The sequence below is a fragment of the Lithobates pipiens genome, unplaced genomic scaffold (genome assembly GCF_037356315.1).
Source record: "Lithobates pipiens isolate NorthernLeopardFrog02 unplaced genomic scaffold, aLitPip1_a1.2 Scaffold_28, whole genome shotgun sequence".
NCBI lineage: Eukaryota > Metazoa > Chordata > Amphibia > Anura > Ranidae > Lithobates > Lithobates pipiens.
Window position 1 is genome coordinate 226103266 of NW_027507789.1, and position 12709 is coordinate 226115974.

The following is a 12709-nucleotide window of genomic DNA, read 5'->3' on the forward strand; positions in this document are numbered from 1 at the left end:
TCCGCCGCCTGGAATGGACTTAAAGGGGAACCCCAACGGCGAAAAAAATCGGCGTGGGGGTCCCCCCAAAGTCCACAACAGACCCTTGTCCGAGCACGCTACCCGGCCGGCCAGGAAAGGGGGGCGAGCGCGCCCCCCCTCCTGGGCCGTACCAGGCCGCGTGCCCTCAACATGGGGGGTGCCTTGGGGAAGGGGGGGCCGCGCGCCCCCCCCACCCCAAAGCACCTTGTCCCCATGTTGATGAGGACAAGGGCCTCTTCCCGACAACCCTGGCCGTTGGTTGTCGGGGTCTGCGGGCGGGGGGCTTATCGGAATCCGGGAGCCCCCTTTAATAAGGGGGCCCCCGGATAACGGCCCCCCACCCTATGTGAATGAGTATGGGGTACAATGTACCCCTACCCATTCACCTGTAAAATAAAAGTACCCAAAAAAAAAACACAACACACGAGATAAAATATTTTATTGCACAGCTCCGGGGGTCTTCCGTCTTCGGGGGTCTTGTCCCCCTCTTCGGTTCTTCTGCCGGGCCACCGCACCTTCTTATAGCTCTTTTGCAGGCGGTGGCCCGGTCTTCTGTCGCCGCCTTCCGTTCTTCTGTCGCCACCTTCCGTTCTTCTGCCGGGCCACCGCGCCTTCTTATAGCTCTTTTAGAGGCGGTGGCCCGGTCTTCTGTCGCCGCTGTCGCCGCCGCCTTCCGTTCTTGTTCTTCTTCTTGTTCTTCTTGTTCTTCTCCAGGAGATGTTGACACGTCGCTCTCTCCGGCCGGAATGCCAGAGCCGCGCTGAGCGGCCACTTATATAGTGACAATGGGGCAGTGTCACATGGTATATGTCACATGGGTTGGTCACATGGTGACCCCACCCCCTTACGATGTCATAGTCCCCATGTGACATCAACCCATGTGACCAACCCATGTGACATATACCATGTGACACCGCCCCATTGTCACTATATAAGTGGCCGCACAGCGCGGCTCTGGCATTCCGGCCGGAGAGAGCGACGTGTCAACATCTCCTGGAGAAGAACAAGAAGAACAAGAAGAAGAACAAGAACGGAAGGCGGCGGCGACAGCGGCGACAGAAGACCGGGCCACCGCCTGCAAAAGAGCTATAAGAAGGCGCGGTGGCCTGGCAGAAGAACCGAAGAGGGGGACAAGACCCCCGAAGTCGGGAGAAGAGGCCGGCGGTGGGGAGGAAGAAAGCCGGACTCCTCCGCTAGCAAAAGAGCTACAAGAAGATAGCGGAGGAGTCCGGCAAGAAGACCCCCGAAGACGGAAGACCCCCGGAGCTGTGCAATAAAATATTTTATCTCGTGTGTTGTGTTTTTTTTTGGGTACTTTTATTTTACAGGTGAATGGGTAGGGGTACATTGTACCCCATACTCATTCACATAGGGTGGGGGGGCCGGTATCCGGGGGCCCCCTTATTAAAGGGGGCTCCCGGATTCCGATAAGCCCCCCGCCCGCAGACCCCGAAACCAACGGCCAGGGTTGTCGGGAAGAGGCCCTTGTCCTCATCAACATGGGGACAAGGTGCTTTGGGGGTGGGGGGGCCGCGCGGCCCCCCCTTCCCCAAGGCACCCCCCATGTTGAGGGCACGCGGCCTGGTACGGCTCAGGAGGGGGGGCGCGCTCGCCCCTCTTTCCTGGCCGGCCGGGTAGCGTGCTCGGACAAGGGTCTGTTGTGGACTTTGGGGGGACCCCCACGCCGATTTTTTTTGGCGTTGGGGTTCCCCTTTAAGTCCATTCCAGGCGGCGGAGCCCACGACGTCTGCGTCGCGGGCCCCGCCTACCTGCACACGCGCTCGAAATGAGCAGACTTCCCTCCGAGCGGGAACAGTTTGCTCATTTCGAAAGTAGCCTACACACGGGCGGACTGTTCGCTCAAACCAAGTTTCAGTGGACAGTTTTTCGGAATCTCCGAAAAACTTTGTTCGTCAAACTGTCCGCTGAAACTGTCCGCTGAAGCCCCACACACGAGCGGACTGTCCGCTGAAACACTGTTCAGCGGACAAAGTTGAGCCAACAGTCCGCCCGTGTGTACGCGGCCTAAGTGAGACGTGCAATTGAAAATACCGAATTAAGTGACACAATTCAAATTCAAAAGCAAAAAGTTCCAAACATATGTACTAGCAAAGGATCTATGGAAAAAATAATACAAATAAAAAATGTGTTATAGTGACGCTTAGAAAAATGATAGAAATAAAAATACAAAAATAGAAAAAAATAAAAATAAAAGTCCAACTCTCCAAAAAGTCTTCAATAGTGCAAATTCAACATTAAATGTTCATAAAGTGACTTATGTGCTTCTTGTGTGATCTTCAAAGTGACTTCCGTGCTCCCCCGCAAGGTACCCCACTCACCAAAAAGATTCACCCCTACAGGGGTAGTTTGCCTTTAAATCCAATCTGCCGATATCCAGCTCTTTGACCTTCTGACCTCTTTATTTATAATCGTTCGTATTCAAAAGGAGATTCCATTTGTGCCCTCACAGGAAAAAAATAACAGTCTCCATAGTGTAATCCGTATCGGAACCAATTTATTTCCACAAAAATAGTAGTAAAAAACAGCAGTAAAAAACTATTTTCATAAAAAAAAAAAAAAAAAAAAAAAAAAAAAATAATATATCTATAAATGAACAATGTGGAAACGTAATTCACCAATAAGTCCACTTCACATAGGTTCCAGTGGTCCAAGCTCCAGTATTAGACCAGAAAAGCAGACTAAAAATGATAAAATACAGCTATGGAAAAAACGCTGATGGCTCTCTACCCTAAGAGAGACAAAACATAAAAAACATAAAAAACACCCGTCTCCAATGTACCGATCGCTTTATGCAATGTACCGGGTTTTTTTTGTTTAGCTAGATAGCTTTAGTCTTTTTGAGTCCCCTTAGGAAAGAGCCCTTATAGCGCAAATTCCACTTAACTCGTGGGTACCGTTCGGTGGGAACGCAGCGTGCGCTCCAACTGCGTTCCAATCCCCGTAGGCAACCCTGAACTGACGTGGTAAGCGTAACTCCGTCGAACGCGTTTCGTCATTGACGTCTTCAGCGCGGGAGATTTCATTCCGGCCGGCCGGCCACTGCCGGATTTTCAGGCCGAGAATCCCCTTGTGCGCATGCACCGCTGCAGTCAGCGGCGCATACTGAGGGGAATATCTCCTAAACCGTACAGGTTTAGGAGATATTTTTTTTACCTACAGGAAAGCCTTATTATAGGCTTTCCTGTAGGTAAAAGTTAAAAAATTGAGTATACAACCACTTTAATACCTGACCTTCATGTAAATGGAGAAATATGGTTTTCACTAGGGATGAGCCGAACACCCCCCCGGTACCAGAACCTGCGAACGGACTGAAAATTCGTACGAACTTTAGAACCCCATTAAAGTCTATGGGACTCGAGCGTTCAAAATCAAAAGTCCTAATTTTAAAGGCTAATATGCAAGTTATTGCCCTAAAAAGGGTTTGGGGACCCGGGTCCTGCCCCAGGGGACATGGATCAATGCAAAAAAAACATTTAAAAACAGCAGTTTTTTCGGGAGTACTGATTTTAATGACGCTTAAAGTGAAAAAAAAGTGAAATATTCTTTTAATTTCGTGCCTGGGGGTGTCTTTAGTATGCCTGTGAAGTGGCACTTGTTTCCCATGTTTAGAACAGTCCCTGCACAAAATGACATTTCTAATGGAAAAAAAGTCATTTAAAACTGCTTGCGGTTTTAATGTAATATCTGGTTCCAGCAATACGGATGAAAATCATTGAGAAACATGGCATGGGTAGCCCCCTTGCCCATTACCAGCCCCTTTGAGTCTTGTACGGATATTAAGGGGAACCCAGTACCCAAATTAAAAAAAGGAAAGGCTTGGGGGCCCCAGGCCCTATATACTCAGAACAGCAGAATACAGGCAGTGCAAACAAAACAGGGACTGTGTAGGTTTGTTGTGTTAAGTAGAATCTGTTTGTCATTTTGAACTGGTACATTTTTAAAGTGTAGATCCAGTCAAAAAATCGATTTTTAAGCTTTTTGGAAAACATAGGGAAGGGTTATCACCCCTGTATAATTTTTTTTGCCGTCCATCTTTTTTCATTTCACTTCCTGTTGTCTCCTTCCATTTTCAAGTAGGAGACGTTTGTAAGTTGGATGTTTGAAAGTAGGGGCCTGCCCTACATGCTATATGCAGAAATTTGGGCCTAAGGTGTTGGTGTTGTCACAACACTGTAAGCCCTCAAAGTGACTCTTGGTGGGCGCTGGAGAGTCCTGCTGTGAACGATTATATCAAGAATTGTAATTATATGCCATTGTTGAACATTGATAGAAAAATTGGGCCTTTGGTGGTGCTGGTGCCACAACACTGTAAGTCCTCACAGTTACACGCCGTGGGCGCTGGAAAGGGCCCTGCTGTGAAATATTATATCAAGAATTGTAATTACATGTCCCTGTTAAACAGGGGCTGAAAAAATTGGGCCTTAGGCACTGGTGCCACAACACTGCAACACCTCACAGATACTCTAGTTGGAGCGCAGGAATGAGCCCTGCTGCAAAGTATTGCAACAAAAATTGTAATTACATGCCCCTGTTTAAACAGGGGCTGAAAAATTGGGCATTAGCCATTGGTGGTGGCGCCCAGAACCAAAAATGTTCTTCCAAGCTATCAGCAGGATCATTGAGGAGGAAGAGGATAGTCAGTCAGCATAACAGGATAGTCACTCAGCATCAGCATAGGCAGTCTTGAAGGGATGTGATATTTCAAAAAAAATTATTCGGTTACATCAGCTTCAGGTGCTTGGTAACTGGTGGTGATCCAAGACTGATTCATCTTTATGAAGGTCAGTCGATCAACCGAGTCGGTGGACAGGCGCACCCTGTGATCGGTAACAAAGCCACCAGCAGCACTGAAGGTGCGTTCCGAAAGAACGCTGGATGCAGGACAGGCCAGTAGCTCAATTGCATACTGTGCAAGCTCTGGCCAGTGATCCATCCTCAATACCCAGTAAGCCAGAGGATTTTCGGTGGGAAAGGTGTCCAAGTCTGACCTTGCCCCTAGGTATTCCTGTATCATGTAAATCAGACGCTGGCGATGGTTGCTGGAACCGATCATACCTTGGGGCTGCGGACTAAAAAATTGTCTGAACACACCAGTCAGACGGCCACCTTCTCCACCGCTCCTTCTGTGACTGACCGATGCCTCAGCAACACGTTGTCCAGGACCAGGAATTTGTAACCTCCCAGTCTCTGGGAACGCGTTGCACAGACCTTTCTGCAAGGCTTCCCAGAGATGTCTCATCCTCTGCTCCCTCTGCGATGGCAAGATAAGGTCCGCAACCTTACCCTTGTACCGTGGATCAAGGTGAGTTGCCAGCCAGTAATGATCCCTCTCCTTGATCCGCCGAATACGAGATTCCTTCCACAGGCTTTGCAGGATCAGGGAGGCCATGCAGCATAGGTTAGCTGAAGCATTCGGTCCGGAGTCCTCTGGGTCACTAAGGACGTCATGATCTGCAGCCACCTCCTCCCAGTCACGTACAAGTCCACGGGTTTCTTGGGACTGTAAATCATCCCTAAAAGACTGCTGCTGCTGCTGCTGCTGAGTGCTCCACCTCCATGCTGATACAATCCTCCTCCTCCTCTTCCTGTGTGATCGATGGGACAGCAGGAACACCGTCTAGATAAAGGGGGCCTTGAGAGGCAAGGAAGTCCTCCTCTTCCTGCCTCTGTTCTGCCTCAAGTGCCCTGTCCATTATTCCACACAGCATGTGCTCCAACAGGTGGACAAGAGGTACAGTGTCACTGATGCATGCACTGTCACTGCTCACCATCCTCGTGGCCTCCTCAAATTGTGACAGGACAGTGCATGCATCCCTGATCATGGCCCACTGGCATGGGGAAAAAACCAAGCTCCCCTGACCCTGTCCTGGTGCCGTAGTCGCACAGGTACTCATTGATGGTCCTCTGCTGCATGTGCAGCCGCTGCAACATGGCCAACGTTGAGTTCCACCTGGTGGGCATGTCACAGATAAGGCGGTTCTTGGGCAGGTTCAATTCCTTTTGGAGCTCAGCCAGCCGAGCACTGGCATTATATGACCCAGCGGAAATGAACACAGACTTTCCTAGCCTGCCTCAGGACATCCTGTAAGCCCGGGTACCTGCCCAAGAACCGCTGAACCACCAAGTTAAGCACGTGAGCCAGACAGGGCACATGGGTCAGTTGTCCCTATCGGAGGGAGGAGGGGAGGTTGGTGCCATTGTCGCAAACCACCATTCCGGGCTTAAGCTGGCGTGGTGTCTTGAATGCCTACGGAGCACCTCTGGTTCCGAGGACAAAGCACAGGAAGAGGCCATGGAGAAAGAAGAGGAGGAGGGGGTGGAGGTGAGAGGTGTGTCACAACCAGTAGTAGCATTTTGGAGGCGTGGTGGAGGAACAACCTCCAACACTACTGCACCTTGTCCTGCATCCTTCCCAGCTGCCAGAAGAGTCACCCAATGCAGCGTGAAAGATAGGTAACGTCCCTGTCCATGCCTGCTGGACCATGAGTCAGCGGTAATATGCACCTTACCGCTGACCGCCCTATCCAGTGAGGCATGGACATTGCCTTCCACATGCCGGTAGAGAGCCGGAATCGCCTTCCGTGAGAAAAAGTGGCGTTTGGGGACCTGCCACTGAGGAACTGCACATTGCACAAACTCACGGAAGGGGGCCGAGTCTACCAACTGAAAAGGCAGCAGTTGAAGTGCTAGCAATTTAGCCAAGCTAGCATTCAACCGCTGGGCATGTGGATGGCTGGGAGTGAACTTCTTTCAACGGTCCAGCAGCTAGGGCAGTGAAATTTGCCTGCTACAATCGGACATCGGTGTACTGCTAGCAGAGTGCCCGCAAGTACTTGGCTGTGACACACCTAATTCTACACCTTCATTCCTCTCAGCGCAGATTTCAGAGAGGACTGAAGGTCTAGTGGGGTTGGAGATCCCAGCTGATGAGGAGCAAGGAGAGGTCCGCTTTGTTCTTTCATGTGGGTCTTTAAGGTACACTTGCCAACGAACTCCAGGGCAGGTCAACATATGTCTGGTCAAGCATGTGGTGCCCAAGCGGCTGATATTTTGGCCACGCGAGATACGCTTGAGACATATGTTGCAAATAGCAGCGGTGCGATCTGATGCACTTGTCTCAAAAAAGGCCCACTCCAATGAACTTTTGGAATAACGCGCAGAGGCAGCGCCCTGCACAGACGGAGCTCTGCGGTGTGATTCAGTCGGTGTGCTGCCCTTAAACTGGCCCCTGGAGGGCATCCTGCCTCGTTGGAGATGTGCCGCCTCCTCCTCCTCCTCTCTTCTATCAGGCACCCACGTGGAGTCAGTGACCTCATCATCCCCTCCCTCTTTATCACTGGAGCAAACCTGGCAGTATGCTGCAGCTGGTGGAACATGACTGCCAGATTGCTGTCCTTCTTGAGCATCCCCTCTCTCTGCGCTCACGCTACTGCCTTCCTCTAGTTGGGTATCATCATCAGAGCCTTCAAAACGATGAGCATGCTCCTGGAGCATGTACCCAACTCTGTGCTCAAACAATTCGGGGGACTCCTCAGGAGGACATGGAGGGTCTAGGGAAGGAGTGACTGATGCCATTGAGATGAGGGAAGAGGCTGCATTGGTAGCTGTTTGCCAGTACCCTGAGCCTGGGTAAGAGAGGATGAGGAGGATGAGGAAGGCTTGGTCATCCACTCTACCAAGTCTTTGGCATGTTGCAGCTCAACATGTCCAGCTGCCGAAAATATATAGTGGCAATATGGGGGGGGGGGGGTCAAGCTATGGCCCAGTAGACTTTGCAGTCGAAACGCATAGGGACAGCATTTTTCTGCTCCCCAATCCCCATATTGCTTTTTCTTTTATGTATGATGTGATTCTTATGCTTTATCACCAGCTGTTTGGTGTTTATTTTTCCAATAAACCCTTACTGGTTGATCTACACTATGTGGAGCACCTCTATGTTTTTTTTCTTTTCTATGTTTGGGCTTTGTTGAGCTGTCCTAAGACCAAGCTTTGAAAGATTGAACCCGGGCTACTTATCCACCTTGAGCTACAAACGTGGAATCGGGGACCTCTAGTGGATGAGGACCTAATCCATTGTAGAGGAGGACACCACCCAGCAGGAAGCCTATAATCTGTGGCTATCGTAGCTGTTTGAGCTTGCATTACGCATTACCGTAGGGAAGATTTGTCCAACATTCATGGTAAGAGTATCCATCCTTGTGCCTGTAAGCTATAGCAGGCTGATACAAGATCTACTGTGTTTGTGGATGCTGGAAGATTTGATCCTCTAAAAGTGGACAGATACTAGTGGACATTTACTTTTGGACTTCTAGTCACTGTTGCCATTTTTTCTACACATTTGTGTACACATACACCTTATTATTATTTTATTATTTTTTCACCATTATCTTAGCGCTGCACTTTATATTTGTATTTCTGTTAATCTTCCCTGGCTGATAGTGGACTTCATCCGGGCCAGGCGGGTCACCCTATCTCTGTTACAAGGCCCTGAATTTATGAATTTCCAGATAGGCCAAGGGGCTGTTGTCTGTGAAAACTTCAGTGTCAACCCCATGAGATATTCTGCAAATTTCCCGGTGATGGCCCAGACCAAGGCGAGTACCTCAAGCTTAAAAGAGCTGTAGTTGTGAGGGTTCGTGTTGGTGGGTTGCAGGTTCAAACTGACATAAGTAATCACTCTCTTTTAGTAATCCTTCACTTGAGCCAGATCAGCCCCCAGATCCTGTAGGCTGGGTGTAATCTGTCTAGGCTAGCAATGAAGCAGAGGTCAGTCTCTGCTTTAGTGTCTTGAGGGCCTGTTGCTGGGGTTCATGCCACTGGGCCTGAATATAAGGTGAAGATCCGCCTTTCTTTTGGATGCTGTGTCCACTAAAACAACTGGGTAAGGGGGGGCAGCTTTCTGGGCAAACTATGAGATGAACCACCAGTAGTACCCAAGAAGGAGCACAGTTCAGTGATAGTCTTTGGAGGGTGCCAGTCCCGGACAACTTGCACCTTGGTTGGGTCGGGCACAATGGTTCCGGCCTCAACAACCTTCCCCCAAGTTTTAATCTGTATTGTGCCAAGCAAGAGTCTACCCTGTCCAGATGTTTAATGTTATTAAACTGTCTTGGAAAAGATGATGACGTCATAGAGGTAAACTAACACCATCTCAAAATCTCAAAAACACTAACGAAGTCTCCAATACATCTTTCCATTATTCATTGTAAGGGCCGTTCCTGAGGCCAAAGGGCACACAATAAAATGTAAATAGTTCCAAGGGCGTGATGAAGGCTGTCTTCTCTCTGTCTTGGTCCAACACCAGGACTTGCCAGTAGCAGCTGGCCAGATCCATGGTGGAGAAGAACTTGACTACTTGCTCCATTTGCTTCTTGGTTGCCCTGCAGAAGAGCACCACCTGCAGTGGAGAAAGTAGACTGCACCTGCCTACACTGGTGTCACCAAGACAGGAAAATACAGAGAGCAATAAAGGCTGAATGATATTCAATTGCTGCTTGCTTGATATTATTAAGGTGATATTGCTTTCTCTGTTCCTCACTACATCCCACCCACATGAAACCCTGTCCCCAGGACAGGAAGTTATCAATATATCCTCTATGGGGACACAGGTATAAACATTTTTTGCCTGCCTCTGCTACTGTTTGATGTTCTTAATGGTCCAAATCCTTTTTGTAAATCTATTTGTTTTCCATAAAATCATTGGTTTAATACAAACAGCCCTGATGAAGGCAGTGTAATGTTCTGAAATGTGTTGGATTTACACCTCTAAGCGCAGTGATTGAAATCCATCTGCCTTTTGCTTTTGAAGCGCATAAAAAGCAAACAATGGTTCAAGCCCATAACCTCTCTGTGCAAAACGAAATAAAAACTTGTCTGGAGTTCAGCTTTAATGATCTAGAGAGACACTCCCATGTCCTCTAGGAGTATGGATTCCTCTGGTTAGGGGCCCCTTTATCTTACCCAGAATTTCCTGTAGTGGAGAGGTCAGGAGATCTCTGTCTGTGATGTTGAAGTATTTAATATAATTGGTGATGGTGGTGTCCCCATGTTTGGTTTTCAGGAGTGGCTCCAGCATTTGGCATTGATCTTCGTGCTCTTCTTAGTGCTAACTATTAAAGGCAGTCCAAGCCAAAACGAGTACACACCAGTTGTGGTGGTGGGGCATCTGAATGAATTCAGCAACAGAAGTTTTCCAGTTGGCTACATCTCTACAACCCCGGCCATCCAGGACATAATGCAGAGGGTCAGCAGAAGCCCCATCACCCCAGGTAAGATCAGCTGTACACCAAGTATGGTGCTCCTCTCCGCTGAATGAAGAGTGTTTGAGGGTCATCATAGGGCCTTACTGCTTTATAAAATCTTTTCATTCCCGCTCAAGTGTTATATGTGTGTACGAAGCTGGGGTACCCCGAGAGTGACCCCCGCTAATAAATAAATAGAAATTACAAAAGTCCCAATTTCTCCTTCCAGAAATATCAGTGCAGGAATTTCAAAATACTTCTGACCTCCTGGACGAAGTTGATTGGAACATCACCGTTGCTGTGGAATTTGAGAACGAATTTACGTATTTTATCAGATATCATCACTACATCATCCCGATCCCCAATGACTACCTGGCTGATAGAGGTAAGAGAACAAGTAGCCAATTTTTCAGCAGTGCCATGGAGGTCTCTGTTTTTATATCCTGAGCAATTTCACTTCCTTTAAAAATATCAGCATGCTGAAACTTTCATACTGACACTTCCTTTTTTTCTTTTTGCATTTACATGAAAGTCTACTTCAGCATTTTTTCAACCATTTTACCCAAGAGGAACCCGTAAAAAAAAATTCAGAGCTCGGTGAACCCCTGCTAATCAAATTCATTGGGGATCAGTGAATGCCCCTTATATTAGTGGCCAGTTGTAATAATACAACCCATACATTGGCAGTCATTGGGAAGAATGTCCCTTACATTGGTGGTCAGTGGGAAGAATGTTCCTTACATTGGTGATCAGTGAGAAGAATGTTCCTTACATTGGTGATCGGTGAGAAGAACGTTCCTTACATTGGTGATTAGTGAGAAGAACGTTCCTTACATTGGTGATCAGTGAGAAGAATGTTCCTCACATTGGTGATCAGTGAGAAGAATGTTCCTTACATTGGTGATCAGTGAGAAGAATGTTCCTTACATTGGTGATCGGTGAGAAGAACGTTCCTTACATTGGTGATCGGTGAGAAGAACGTTCCTTACATTGGTGATCGGTGAGAAGAATGATCCTTACATTGGTGATCGGTGGGAAGAATGTTCCTTACATTGGTGATCGGTGGGAAGAATGTTCCTTACATTGGTGATCAGTGAGAAGAATGTTCCTTACATTGGTGATCAGTGAGAAGAATGTTCCTTACATTGGTGATCAGTGAGAAGAATGTTCCTTACATTGGTGATCGGTGGGAAGAATGTTCCTTACATTGGTGATCGGTGAGAAGAATGTTCCTTACATTGGTGATCGGTGGGAAGAATGTTCCTTACATTGGTGATCGGTGAGAAGAATGTTCCTTACATTGGTTATCAGTGAGAAGAATGTTCCTTACATTGGTGATCAGTGGGAAGAATGTTCCTTACATTGGTGATCAGTGGGAAGAATGTTCCTTACATTGGTGGTCAGTGGGAAGAATGATCCTTACATTGGTGGTCATTGGGAATGATGCTTCTTGCATTGGTGGTCAGTGGGGAGAAAGATCCTTCTATTGGAGGTCAGTAGGAAGACTTCTCCTTAAATTGGTGGTCAGTTATAACAACATCCCTTACATTGGTGATTCGTGGGAAAAAAAATGCCCCTTACATTGGTGAATAACAGGAACAATGCCCTTTACATTGCTGGTGACCACTGGGAAGAATAGCCCTTACATTGGTAGCCAGTGGGAAAAAATACCCCTTACAATGGTGGGCATTGGGAAGAATCCCCTTTAAAATGGTGATCAGTGGGAAGAATGCTCCTTATATTGGTGATCAGTAGGAAAAATGCCCCTTACATTGGTGGCCAGTGGGAAGAATGTCCCTTAAAATGGTGGTCCATGGGAAGAATGCCCCTTACGTTGGTGGTCAGAAGTGTAAAAACAATGCTACTGTCACATACCGTACCTTGTGGCTGAGCCTGATGTGCAGAGGGGGGCCTCTCGTACAGCCCTGGCTCGGGGACTACTGATGTTGCAACAGCAGTCGTGAGAGCGTGGTGAGGTATGACTGCCTGTCTAGTCTGATGGTAGTATTGATGCATAGCAGGTGCATCATCAGAGCTGGCTGGGTAGCTGCAACAGCAGATCCTGGACCGGTAGACAGCAGGCAGCAATGGGCAGCGGCTGATAGTGAAGTGGCAGTGAGGGTCAGTTAATGTGACCGTGATATGTGATAATAGGAGTCAGTTTAAAACTAGCTAAAAATCATTCTTCACATCATGTTCTGTGTGCCTGTAAATTTGTGGTTAGACACTGAACTCACTCACTCCCACCCTCCCCTCACAGACATCTATATGTCCCCAACTCATACACCCCTTCTTTCCTGAGCTATAGCCTGCTTGCCGATCAGTAAAACAGATAAGAAACCGCAATGAGCAAAAACTGCAGAGAGAGACACGGAAACTTTGCAAGAGTTTAAGTATATGCTTTGCTGAATTGTCTTGTATCTTAA

General features: G+C 48.0%; 1 protein-coding gene across 5 annotated transcripts in view; it reads left to right on the forward strand.

The window, feature by feature from the left end:
• Nucleotides 1–12709, forward strand: part of LOC143936205 (ABC-type organic anion transporter ABCA8-like) — a 394203-nt gene that overhangs the window by 11864 nt on the left and 369630 nt on the right. For all 5 annotated transcript variants that reach the window (XR_013263631.1, XM_077460613.1, XM_077460614.1 and 2 more), the window contains exons 3-4: nucleotides 10103–10310; nucleotides 10513–10668. Coding sequence is in view for 4 of the 5 variants with exons in the window: in XM_077460613.1 (XP_077316739.1) it covers nucleotides 10103–10310; nucleotides 10513–10668 (364 nt within the window). In the remaining variant the exon portion in view is untranslated. The remainder of the gene's footprint in view (nucleotides 1–10102; nucleotides 10311–10512; nucleotides 10669–12709) is intronic.